Genomic DNA, 12,108 nt, shown 5'->3' on the forward strand with positions numbered 1-12,108 from the left:
GATCTCCTCCTCCTCCAGTTGAATGCCTCCTTTTCTGAGCAGTGGTGCCAGAGGAGCTGTGTGTGACTGTGTCCGTCTTTCTCCCCACCCCCCAGGTTTGCGGATGGAGCTGTGCAGTCACATCATGGAGGTTCCACAGCTGGTGCTGCAGGCCTTGTGCCTCCAACCAGGACTTTCTTCTTAATGCTCTCGACACTTAGCTAAACACTACTACGGCCGGCCCAGCAGGTCCCAGCGCCCTCAGTCTCCAACTGACTCTGTGGGTTGGTCTTAAAGCAAATCCTGTTTGGTGGGCTGCCAGGCAATTTTTTAGCTAACTGTAATGATAAAAAGGGAGTGTTAATCTGTTCTGAATCATATCTAGTTGAATGCATGTTAAAAAAAAAAACACAAAAACAAAGCTTGCTCAATCTACCTGCAGTGACTGATGCAGAACCATCATATGCAAAATCCAAAGGAATGGAAAAGTATTTTACAACTTGTATCACTAATGCACTGTTGTAATGTATGCAGAGTCTTAAAGTTATAAGTGTTAAAGTGAATTTCTTCATAGAGCATCTGAAATCTCTTTGATGATTCTTCAGCCTTTTGGGGTTGACGTGGGTTGCCAGTTGGAAATGTGGACTTCTGGTTTCCAGCCATCTGTTCCTTTTGTGCAAACTGCACTGGGAGAGAGTTGCAGGGATGGGGAGAGTGTGGGGGGGCCACCGCTGCTTGGGGTGCAACCAGGTTAATGGCTTTCTCTCCATTTAGGCTTGTGGGGTCAGTGAGATGTAGATGTGCTTAGGGATTACCATGAATCCAGTTAGGGACACAAGGTGGTTTATGTATCAGCAAAGCAATTTTCTCTGCCATCTAAATTTTCATTACAAATCTCTTACAGATAGAGATGATGCTTTCTATATGTTTAATGGAAAAGTCCTATGTAGAGCTAAATTATTTTCCTGGGATGGAAGATATGTGAAAGAGAACCAGCCACACTTGGAGGAGGTATTGGCCTCTCCTGTATTTAGCTTAGAAAAATCATTCCTTCCCCCCCCGCCCCCCGCCAAGGGAAGTGTTTGAGTCACCTGAAAACATATGTAGGCATTGTTGTTCTCCCTCCCACAAAGAAGGGCAAAGACTTCATTCAGCTGTGTGTTATGAAAAAAGTTGTATATTTAAAAACTTTTAAAAGGGAACAGAACTTTATTGGATGTTGATTGTTCCTTGTAGAGAGGCAGGGCTGTGGCTGTGTTTCGGCCCATGCACTTCATGGGGACTTGTCCTCTGAGACCATCTGGAGGGGACTCGTGGAGATGGCTCTGGGGAGGTGTGAGGGAAGGGCTGGTGCCTGTTTGTGAGCCCCTTCGGCCATCTCTTCTTGCGGCTGAGGATACCTGGCACAAAGCATGTGTGGACAGCAAAGGGCCAGGCAGCCTCAGAACGTGTTTCCCTGCCGGAACTTATTACAGAAAGGATTTTGTGTTTAAAATCTGAATATTGTACATAAGAAACCAAGAGGATTTTTTTGCCTAAATGTGCCCAACTTGTATCGATGGGTGTGTGTGTGTGTGTGTCTGTCCTCAGATGAAGTCAGAGGGGGTGGGGGGGTGAGGGCTGTTCCCTTTCAGCCGTCTGTCAGGGGCGGGGTGCCCCTGCTCACCCCGTCGTTGTTTCAAGTGCTGTGGGCCTCAGGTGGGGGGGGGGGCACCTTACTCTCCTTACGGCTCCGGCAGCTGGTCAGGGCTCCGGCACTGGGGTGGCATTCAGCCCCGGATGGTGAGTGGGATACCTGACCCCTGAGCCTTTGGTAACCTTATTTTTTATAGTGAGTACTCTTCATAATTTTCTTTTTCACATTTTATTTTATAAGAGTTTTAGGAATATTTTTGCATGGATCATTGTAAACAGAAGATTTATTTCTAATGTCTGTAACATAGTGTGTTTACTGATAAGTACTTTAAATTGCTTCAAGAGCACTTAACCCACCTTTGTATGTGTGTATTCGTGTGTGTGTGTGTGTGTGTGTGTGTGAGTAGCAGCCATTTACCCCAGGCACACTGTGTCCACTTCTTCAACTCTTTGTTGGTAATTGCATCTGTACAGTGGACGGTTTGTAACAATCAGTATGTTCTAATGGTTCCAGGGGCTGGACAGAGAAGTTGGTTTCCCCAGTTTAGCGTAATAAGTTAGGAGAAAATAAGAGTTTAGTGTATGCTTTTTAAACGTCCCGGTGTGCGCACACACAGACACACACATGCCACTACCTGTAAGGGTTGGACTCATTTGAATTCAGGAGGAAGTTATGAGAAATTATATGGGCTGTTTCTTGCAGCTTGCTTGAGACTTGGCATACACAGGGTGAGTGTTATCACGAGCACTGAATTAAATGGTGTTTTCAAGAGAAAGAAAAGAGTGGGTTTCGTTTTCTCCCCATTTACATCAGCTTTATAAACACTTTCCCCCCTGTAATTTCTAAAAAAAATCTTATTTCCCTTTTGTGAAGTTGAGTTGGGAGACTTCATCAAATACTTTTGCATTATGGAATACATCTTTGTGGAAGTCTTTTCAATTTTGAAACTATCGGCATCAGCTATCAAATATGGAAGGTAGATCTTGTCTAGCAGGTGAGAATCTGGATATAATGAATAGTAACAAAACTATCATATGTTGTAATTTTAGCAGCATTTAGTTCCAGTAAAATTAACTAAGGAATAGAGCTTCTGTTATAAAGTTGCATAATTTGATATCCTAAGCACAATAGTAGAACATTCAGAGAAATTTTGCATTTTTTATATGTGACATTCCTAATTTGAGAGTCTTTCAGCTAAATTACAGTTATTTTAGAAGTTGAGACAGGCAAGTAAAGGAACTAATTCCTATAAACATAGGTATCATCATGGATATTTTAAAAAAATTTTATTCTACAGCCTTCCCCTAAGGTTTAGAAGGTATGTTTCTCTGCTTAGGGAAATCTTGTTTGGATCTGGGCCGGGTGACTGAACATTTCACGATGAGTGATGGTCCCATCATCTTGCTGCCTTTGAGAACTGAGGCCAGCATCCGGGCCAGGGCCATTCATGGTGACAAGCACAGAAGCGCTTCCAGAATCTTTTATGTCTCTGTGTTCAATCTTTTCTCAACATTCTTATTGGTTTGGTTATTAGGCCTACCAGTTGTATTACGTGACTCTGTTTCTTGAGTGCTATGCAAATGTAGTATTTACAGGAGCCGAGTGTGGTCCTGAGCTGTGGGCTGGACAATGGTCGGTACGCGCCCTGCCCTTCCCAGGCTGGGCATGCAGTGCCTCACTCCATCTGCTGGCATCGGCACTTCAAACAAGAGGAAACAGATTGTTGGGGCTTGGGATGTACTAATCTCTGGTAGTGCTGTCCTGCCAGCAGGTGGAGAAAGGATGGCAGGCACCAGACGCATCAGTACTGGGGCGTACTTTTTAAGAAGGAAACCCAGACTTGTCCTTTGTAAACATTTGGAAACAGTATTACTCTGACCAGTTGGGCCACCTTCTCCCCATCTGGCAGCTAACGGCTGGACACCCCAGTTCTTGCCAGCCTGGGCATTGCCCAGACGGGACGCCTGCCTGACATCCTCTGGCCGTGCAAGGGCAGGCTTAAGGGTGTGGGGCTTGAGGTGGGGTACAGCTTCTGGTTCTTCTCTTGGTGCTAAGGACGGGGTGTGTCTCTAGAGAGGAGTGGTTGGCATAGGGGAAGGGTGGCCTGCGTGACTCTCCTCTCTAGCACATTTCACATGTTGGTGTGTTTTTTTTATCCTGAGCTGTTTGTTACTCAACCTGAGCTTTCTGAAAGGAGCCTGCAGAGGACACGCTGCAGAGGAGGGTCTGATCTTTTCAGGTAGAAAGTTGCAGAGTTGATCTTACATGTTTCAGAGGATTTGTCTCTTTCCCCACCCTATTCACTTGAAGAACAGAAAACCTCTGGGGTAGTCTTATTTGAATCCCCGGGATCAAACGTCAAGTCACTTGGGACAGGGAGACGGAGGAGAGGCTGGCATCTCTGTGCAGGGAGCCTGCAGGGAGCCTCAGGGGATGCTGTGCTCCCAGGTCTGGTGTGTTGGAGACGACAAGTGTCTTGTCTTGGCCTCCTGAGCCCTGTCGGAGTCTCCTGTAGGTCCTCGTGCAGACCAGTGGGCGGTAGACTAATTGGGCTGGACCTGAGGCCAGCTCTCAGGTGTTCCTGGCGGGGTTACTGTGATGGCCGCTCAAGAGAGACCCCAGGGAGCCACTGTCACTGACAAGGAAATTGTTGTTGTTTTTTTTTAAACGATTTTGGAATACTGTTTTTTTTTTTTTTTGACCGTTCTCATAGTACTTTTTTAAAACTTAAGTCAGCATTGTCTTCCAGTGTTAAAGGCCTCCCTCACCTCTGCATTGAACTTAAAGTGTCAATCAATACAAAGGAATGGAACACCCATCCTGAGCCAATTCCATTATGTGTAAATTCGTACTATTTTAATTTTTTATGCAATCTGCTGAGTAGATGAGCTCAGATTTAAAATTCTTAAAAGCACGTTTATTGTAACAAGAATTGTTATGTATTAATACTGCAGTTTTCAATAAAGATTGAATTGTGTTGCATATTGTGATTTTCATGATTTTTCCCCATAGGTTTTGTCTCCAGGTGGCTTGGCCTGGATGGGAAGGTGTAGTGTCTCTTAAGTTAGGAAATCCAGGGGTTTCAGGCTCAGCCCCAGTGACCTGGGCAGTGTGTACGGGTGTGAAGGTAGCAGGTTGTGGGGAAGGGGAGGGAAGCCACCCTTGTTCCTCCTCTTGTGGTCCGGTGGCCTCGGTCCTCCTGGGAGGAAGACACACCCTTCCCCATTTCACCAAGGAGGAAGGTGAGACCCAGAAAGATTACGGACTGCCTGTCCCCCAAACTCACTTCAGCTAAACAGACTGACTCTGGAAGCAGCCAGGGAGGGAGGTGCTGAGACAGCTCCCAGTTACCCTGAGCCTCTGTCCTCCAAAGCCCTGGGGGCCTAGCTCATTCCTCTAGTCGAAGGAAAGGCCTGGGGTGGAAACAGATAAGTGGCGAGGGCACGAGAAAATGCACAGACTCCCAACAGAAAACAAGGGCCGGCAGCCAGGTTATTTTTCACAAGTTTCTTTATGAAATTAAATGTGGTTTCTGGCTTGGAGAGGGTATAGTGCAAGAGTGACTGTACATGCTGCTGAATTCCCAGGGGCCACAGGGGTGGCTCCGTGCCCCAAGCCAGGCCCTGGCCACACTCATTGGTGCCCCTCCTCTGTGGGATGTGGGCTTCCTTCCAACCCACATGCCCACCAGCCTCTGGGTGGGTCAGTCCTGGGTGCTGGGCCACAGAATTCAGTCCTTATGGCTTCTCACACTCACTTAGGGTAAGGCAATCTTTCTGTGTCACTAACAAGTCTTTTTCTCTACCGTTAGAAAAACAAAATCTGAACAAAAAATACTGGAACCAGGTTCTGGAATCACCCCACAGCTACAGGTGGACTGCTCACAAACCCTGACAGAAGTTTTCAGCTGACTATGGTTTTCTTTCCACTATACACAAACACATCACAAGTGAAGAGAGGGTGTCCAGCAGCCAGGAGTGTCTAGAGGGGGACTGGGAAGCGAAAACGGGTGGGCTCTGGGCCAGATGTTTTTGTGGGCAGAATTCCTGGTTCCCGTCCACCAGGGACGCAGGCTGCCTGGTCCACCAGCTGGGGGCCTGCACGGAGAACGGGAGGGCAGAGGGGCACACAGCCTGGCTCTGCAGGTGGCCAAAGGCAGAGACGTCTCCTGCCCAGAGAAGACAGGAGCAGGAGCGATGATCAGATGTCCAGAGAAGAGGGTCCAAAGCGGCATTCTCACACGTGGGTGGTTCTGAGCTGTGGCTCCCAGGAGGCCCCGCACAAGCCGAGAGGGTGGCGGGAGGTTCACGTGCTGGGGGCCTGCCTCTCCAGCCAGCGTCTCCAGCGCCCCAGTAGTGGGGAGGAAACCGGGAGTGGGGGCACTGAGCACCTCCCACCTCCAGTCTGCATAACAGGCAGAGGAAGGCCGGATGTGGTGAGCCTCGGGGAGGAAAAGCTGGAGGCCCGCCGGCGGGGCAGGTCCAGATGGTGCCATCGGCGGGGCGTGGGCTCACTTGCGGAAGGGCGCCAGCCGGCTGATGCTGTGCCAGAAGGTGGACGGCTTCCGCTTGGGCTCTGCCAGCACCAGGACCTGTTGCTGGGGCAGGCTGGTGGGCAGGGCCGGGTGCTTCTGGCGTGTCAGGTAGTAGGGCCGGCTGAGGGCTGGGCAGGGGAAGAGAGCAGGGGTCGGAGGTGTGTCGGGAGCCGGGTGGCACAGGGCAGAGCCTGTGGGATGGAGCGGGCCGTCCCCAGGCTGCCTCAGACACCCACCCTTGCTCCCCTGGGGCCGACCGCACCCAAGGGCCTGGGCTGCCCTCTGTGGTCTGCAGGGGGCACGGCCAGGGGGCGTGGGAAGGCGTGAGGCCTGGAGCTGCTCTTGGGGCGGCGTTTAACGTTTCTCTAGGAATAGGCTGTTAGTTCCTTGCCAGGAAGCAGCCCTGCCTGGGGAAGTAGCAGCTGGCACCGAGCAGCACCGGTGCTGCTCCCGGGAGCCTGAGGGGCTGGAGAGCAGGAATGTCCACCGTGTCCCTAAGCAGCCTTCCTCACCAGCGGTCCCTCACCACCAGCCTTGGGGAACCCAAACCTGCAGAAGGCAGTGGGCACCTCTGAGGACCCAGGCCCAGCTGACCCTGCTTTGGGCCGGGCTGCCGTGGGGGGCGGTGGGACCACCACCTGCTTACCTTTGGGCTTCCCGACAGCCTGCTGCTTGCTGGCGTTCAGCATGGCCTGCTTCCTCTGTAGCTGGGTGATGGAGAAGCCTGAGAAGGGGCCACAAATGAGAGCCACAGCTGCCCTCCAACACCCCCCTCCCCCCCCACCCCACGGTCCTCTTGTCCTGGCACCAGCGCAGTCTCTGTGTACCTGGCCCTGCCCACAGTACTCGGGGGCTCAGCGTCCTGCCCCACCAGCCTGTCTCGGCCACCCAGGCGGAGGACGTGCTCCGCAGGGGTGCTCTGGTGCACCTCTCGGTGGCCTCCCTCGTCGCCCTGCCCCCTCGCTCACACTGCCCGGCTCACCGACGTGGCTGGTGCCTACTATCCTTTCTCGGCCCTGTGGAGGCGGCTCCTTGCCAGATCAAGAACCGACCTGGTCGCCGCCCAGCGTGATGGCCAGGGGCCCAAGGACAGGAGGGGGAATGCCGTGGGGAGATGCCGTGCTCACGTGGGGCAGGGGGAGGCTTCTGGAGGCCGGCGCCCACCTCCCACTCCAACTGAGCAGAGGCTCCCAGCCTATGGAGTGTGTGCACATGCGTGGCGGGGGGAGGTGGCCCACGCCTGGGGCCGAAACCACGATGTGTCCCGGAGCCTCGCCAAACCCCGAGGTTCTGCCCCGTGTGAGACCGGCCTCTCGCGGTCTCAGGGTCATGCCGACTCCCCGGCACGCGGGGGCAAGGAGGGCTGGGTGGGCCCTCACGGGGCAGCCAGGCCAGGCGGGGTCTCGCACCTGCGGGGGCAAGGAGGGCTGGGTGGGCCAGGCGGGGTCTCGCACCTGTCTCCTGGTCCAGCCGCACCTGCTCCCGCTCCCTGGCGAAGGCCTTGAGCCAGCGCTGCTTCTGCTCGGGCTTCCTGGCACACAGCAGGTGGCTCTCCCCCGAGGGGCCGCAGCGCAGCCGGAAGGCGTTCCTGACGCTCACGTGGAGCTCCCTGTCCTTGCCGTCCTCCAGGTCCACCACCTCCAGGCCATCCATGTCCAGTCGGCCCTTGTAGTAGAGCACGTCCCGGCGGAGAAGGTCCTGCCGGAGACGCCGTGAGCCCCCAGCCCACCTGCTTGCCCGGCCCCTCGGCCTGAACCATTCTCCTGACCACATCCAAGGCCCTACCTCACCTTCTGCCCTGTGCCCAGAAGGGCCGGCGGGCTGCACCCACCTCCCCAGCAGAAAGTGATCTCGGGAGGGAGCGCGAGCCTGGCTCGGCCCATGACCACATGCTGACCCCATGGTGGAGGAGCCGCTCCTTTCGTTCACGGTTACTGGCTGGCCTGGGGGTCTCTAGACACCCACAGCCTCATGGGGAGGCAGCCACGGAAACAGACAGCAGGCCAGGGCCCACAGTGCGCAGCAGAGAAGAGCATCAGTCTACCGAGGTCAGGCCAGAGCCAGCGCTCAGGAGGGCTGCCCGGCCACTTGCGCCGTGTTTTGAAAGGGGAGTAGAAGCCAGCAGCAAAGAGAACGCCTGGAGGCAGCTGGAACAGAGGACCCCAGGGTTGGGAAGGGGAAGCTGAGGTTTGCAGGAAAACAGCTGGCTTGAGAAGCGAGCAGGGGCTCATCAGGAAGGAGGGTGTTCTTAACAGCGCTGCACACTGGTCAGACTCTGAGGGCCACCCTCCGGTCCCTGGGCCACTAGGCTCACTCTGTAGACAGCCCCCTGCTCTGTGTGTGTGTGTGTGTGTGTGTGTGTGTGTGTGTGTGTGTGTATGTGTCTCATTTTCTCTGGGCAGCTGCTCCCAGCCCTCGACCTCACTCCCTCCATTCCTGCTCTGAACAGGTCCATCCAGCAGGCAAGAGTGACTCTGGTACCTTCTTACAGTAGATGAGCTGGTGGTCAAAGAGAACAAACATCCTCTGCTGGCTCTTGGCTTGTGGCTGTGTGACACGAGTCAGCTCCCCCGAGTGGATGAGTTCCGAGCTCCTGACCAGGAGATCTTCTCCCTGGGGGACCCAAGGGGAGCCGTGAGCTGAGTGCCCCCATCCTGGGGCTCAGAGCAAGGCTCTGCTGGGCTCTGCGTCCTGCCTCTATTGCTGGCTCTGGAAGCGGGGTCCCTACTGGCCCTGCCTGCCCACGGCCCCCGTCGGGCCGGGGTCTGCAGTAAGCAGCAGGCCATAGATGAAGGGGTTGCTCTTGAAGCCCAAGGAAGTGGGGTGGAGTCAGAAGGCGGTTTGGCCTACGAATTGGTCGTCTCCGTTAAATGAGGCCCCACAGCAGTCAGTGGCGTGAGCATTTGCAATGTGGCTAATCCCTATCAAGGTGTCATTTAGGTAGAAGATACACCGATTCTGAAGACTTAGTATAAAATCAAGACTGTGACTATTTCACCAATGGTATTTTATATGTGGATTACATGTGGAAATGATATTTTGGATATACTGAGTTAAACAAAGCATCATTAAAGTTAGTTTCACCTGTTTCTTTTTCTCATTTTTAAGATAGCTCCTAACACATATAAAATTCCCTATGTGGCTCACACGGTACTTTGATTGGACAGTGCGGCTCTAGAGAATAATTAGACCTGGCTGGAAGTCACTTCCGAGGCCCGTCTTTTAAAAGGGGTTTAGGAGGTCTTCCTCTGGCTCAGTGTTACTTAGTACCTGAAGTCCTATCATCAGACTTCACACTTTCAGGTGAAGCCCTACTGCGCCCGGTTCCTCCAGGAAAACGCAAACCAAAGCCAGGTGTAGTTGGCAGCCATTCAGTTTGGGATAAGTGGGTTTGTGAGGGTCCTTGGTCAGGGCTGGGCCTCAGAACCAATCATCAGGAAAGCAAAAGCCAGGCACCCAAAACAAAACACAAATCAAACACTCAGCCCCCCTCTCAGGGACTCTAATTCCATATTTCTAGGATGGGGCCTAGGAATCTTGTTTTTTCACAGATTTTACGGTTGGCGGGTGGGGTTGGAGAGAACAGGACAGGACAGGACCATCGCCGTTAGTTCAGGCCTCCGTGCTGCCTTAGAAGACGAGACTGGCCCACGTGAGGGGATTGTGTATGCCAGGAAAACGGAACCAGGAGGCTCCGACCGGTGGCAATCCGTCTCTGGTCACGCTGTGGCAAGCCTGGCCCCTTCTGTTGGGAGCCCCAGAAGTTAACTCGAACTTGGGGGCCCAGCCTGTCCCCGGAGGCTGGCTGGCTGCACCCTGAGAGGAGCATGTGGCATTTGACACGCGCCCCAAGCTCTTCACCAGGAAGGAGGCCGGCAGGCCTGCTCTGGGAGCAGCGCTCAAGGCCTGGGGCTTGGACATGGGCCGGGCTGGCCCGACAGAGGCCCAGCTCTCCCTCCTGACACTAGCTCCTGTTTGCTGGCTCCCAGGAGCACGGCCCCCTGCTTCAGCGCCCTCCTCGGTTTCTCAGGGGCAAGCATGGCTTTAAAGCCAAGGCCGAGCCCCACGGTATTTTCTGGGCCCTCACCTCCCAGTCCTCTATGGAGCTCTGCCACTGAGCGATCTTGTCGATGTTTTCAAGTCTCCGCTTCCGTTCGTTGATGAGCTGGGCCACATTCTTCATGGCATGTAAGGCAGCTTCCACGTCCTTGAAATCCCTGGGGCGGAACAGAGGTGGGAGAGGGCTTACGAGATCAAGAGCAGAGAAGGGCTGGGAGCCTCCTGGAGCCCCCTGTGGAGCTGTTTCCCTCTGGGGCTGTGCCCTTGGGCCATTTCTCCACCTGTCAAGTGCATACCCCCATCTTCTCCATAAACGAGGCACAGAGCAGAACTTAATATCCTATTCAACTTTATTCAGCACAGTCCCTCACTGCAAGGACAGCTCATGAAGGCTGGGATTGTTGTACGTTTCGGTCTGTGCTGTCACCCCAGTGCCCGCAGCAGTGCCCAGCACACTATAAGCCTCAACAAACCTCCCCCAGCACCCTCCTACCTGTGCTGGGGGTGCGTGTACTTGAGCAGCTCAGCCAGCTGCAGAGGGTACTTGCAGATCTTCTGCACAGGTGTCAGCAGGAAGCCGTCCAGGGAGATGTCGATCATCTTCTGCAGCAGCCGGCAGGCCTCGAAGAAGTACACGTACTTGCTGAGCTTGGCGAGGCGCGAGAGCTCCACGCAGGCGTTGGGGTGGTTGTTGCAGTACTCTGAGTAGATCTGGAAATCCGCTTGCTGTGGGCACAGTTGGAGGTGAGGACGGCTGCCTCCCGCTCCCCCAGGCCACGGGCAGTGTTGGGGAGGGGGAGGGGGCGGGAGGGAGCTCAGGGGGCCCAGGCTCTGTCTACCTACATCTTTGGGCACAAGCTACGCAGAATCGTGCCCAGGGATGTGAAAGACCCCAGAAAACTCAGGCACGCGCGTGCCCGTCGCCACCTAGCTTTCTCTGCAGGACCCTCACCAGATATTTTGACAGTATGCCAGGTTTTTGGGTGAAATCAATGATACTAATAAGGAAGGGATATCACGGCCCAAAAGGAGAAAGAGGGAGATGAAGCGAGATCCCGACGGCTGTGCCTCCCGGCTGTCTTCCTCCTCAGCCCAGTGTTTTGCTTCTTCCTCACAAAGCTCTGGCCTCCCATCTGAAGACAGCTGCTGTCAAACTTCATTCAACACCACGTGACATAGATATATCCACGCTGCGTGTGGGTTGTACGGGAGACTCACTGTGCCTGTTTTTGTGTGTAACTGTCATCTACCTGGAGCCAGAGGGAGACCTAGGTCTGACCTAGGACTTCGTGGACTTAGGTGGGAAAGGAGGGTAACGGCAGCTGGCTGCTGGCCAGGCTGCTGTGACGGTCACACTGGGTGATGCAGATAGCGTGCCTGTTAGACATGCCCTATTTCCCGTTCCCCCATCACAACTCTGCCTGGTGAATAATTTGGGACCCAAATCCCACACTCACTCGGGTACCCAGACCCACCACCTGCTCCTGAGGTCACCCTCCTCAGCTTTCCTCCTGCCACTGGAGAGGGGTGGAAGGGCCTCCCCAACCCCCCACTGCTAGTAGTCGGAAAGGAGCCCAGGTTGTCCTTGCTGGGCTGAGCTAGGCATCCTCTGCTCAACCCCACATGACTGCCACAGGAGAGGGATAAAAACAAGAAGGAGTCCACCTAGCCCAGACGAGTCCAATGAACCTTGGCTAAGTGTCAACTGGCATTTAGAGCGGAAGTAAGAACTAATTCAACCTCAATTCCCGCGTGCTCACTGTGAGAGGAATCCCAGAATTCGCCAGGAACAGCCCTTGGGGTGTTCAGCAGGTGGCCCAGCCCACCTCTGTCCCAAGCAGATCCTCTCCAGGGCCAAAGCCTAGGCCCGCCTGCTCCAAGGAGCCTTCTCCAGCTTGGT

At 54.0% G+C, this 12,108-nt stretch overlaps 2 protein-coding genes across 9 annotated transcripts in view; one reads left to right on the forward strand and one right to left on the reverse strand.

Annotated features, from left to right (window-relative positions):
- The window catches only part of FAM168B (family with sequence similarity 168 member B), a 37,288-nt gene extending 32,691 nt beyond the window's left edge, over positions 1-4,597 (forward strand). For all 6 annotated transcript variants that reach the window (XM_059927732.1, XM_059927729.1, XM_059927730.1 and 3 more), the window contains one exon: positions 96-4,597. The gene's annotated coding sequence lies outside the window, so the exon portion shown is untranslated. The remainder of the gene's footprint in view (positions 1-95) is intronic.
- A 1,434-nt stretch (positions 4,598-6,031) lies between these two features.
- ARHGEF4 (Rho guanine nucleotide exchange factor 4) overlaps positions 6,032-12,108 on the reverse strand; it is a 269,860-nt gene continuing 263,783 nt past the window's right edge. For all 3 annotated transcript variants that reach the window (XM_059927735.1, XM_059927737.1, XM_059927736.1), the window contains 6 exons: positions 10,702-10,934; positions 10,237-10,366; positions 8,631-8,762; positions 7,604-7,847; positions 6,796-6,873; positions 6,032-6,277 (listed from right to left, as the gene is read on the reverse strand). In XM_059927735.1, the coding sequence (XP_059783718.1) occupies positions 6,126-6,277; positions 6,796-6,873; positions 7,604-7,847; positions 8,631-8,762; positions 10,237-10,366; positions 10,702-10,934 (969 nt within the window). In that variant the 3' untranslated portion in view covers positions 6,032-6,125. The remainder of the gene's footprint in view (positions 6,278-6,795; positions 6,874-7,603; positions 7,848-8,630; positions 8,763-10,236; positions 10,367-10,701; positions 10,935-12,108) is intronic.

Source organism: Balaenoptera ricei, chromosome 7 (genome assembly GCF_028023285.1).
Source record: "Balaenoptera ricei isolate mBalRic1 chromosome 7, mBalRic1.hap2, whole genome shotgun sequence".
Lineage (NCBI taxonomy): Eukaryota > Metazoa > Chordata > Mammalia > Artiodactyla > Balaenopteridae > Balaenoptera > Balaenoptera ricei.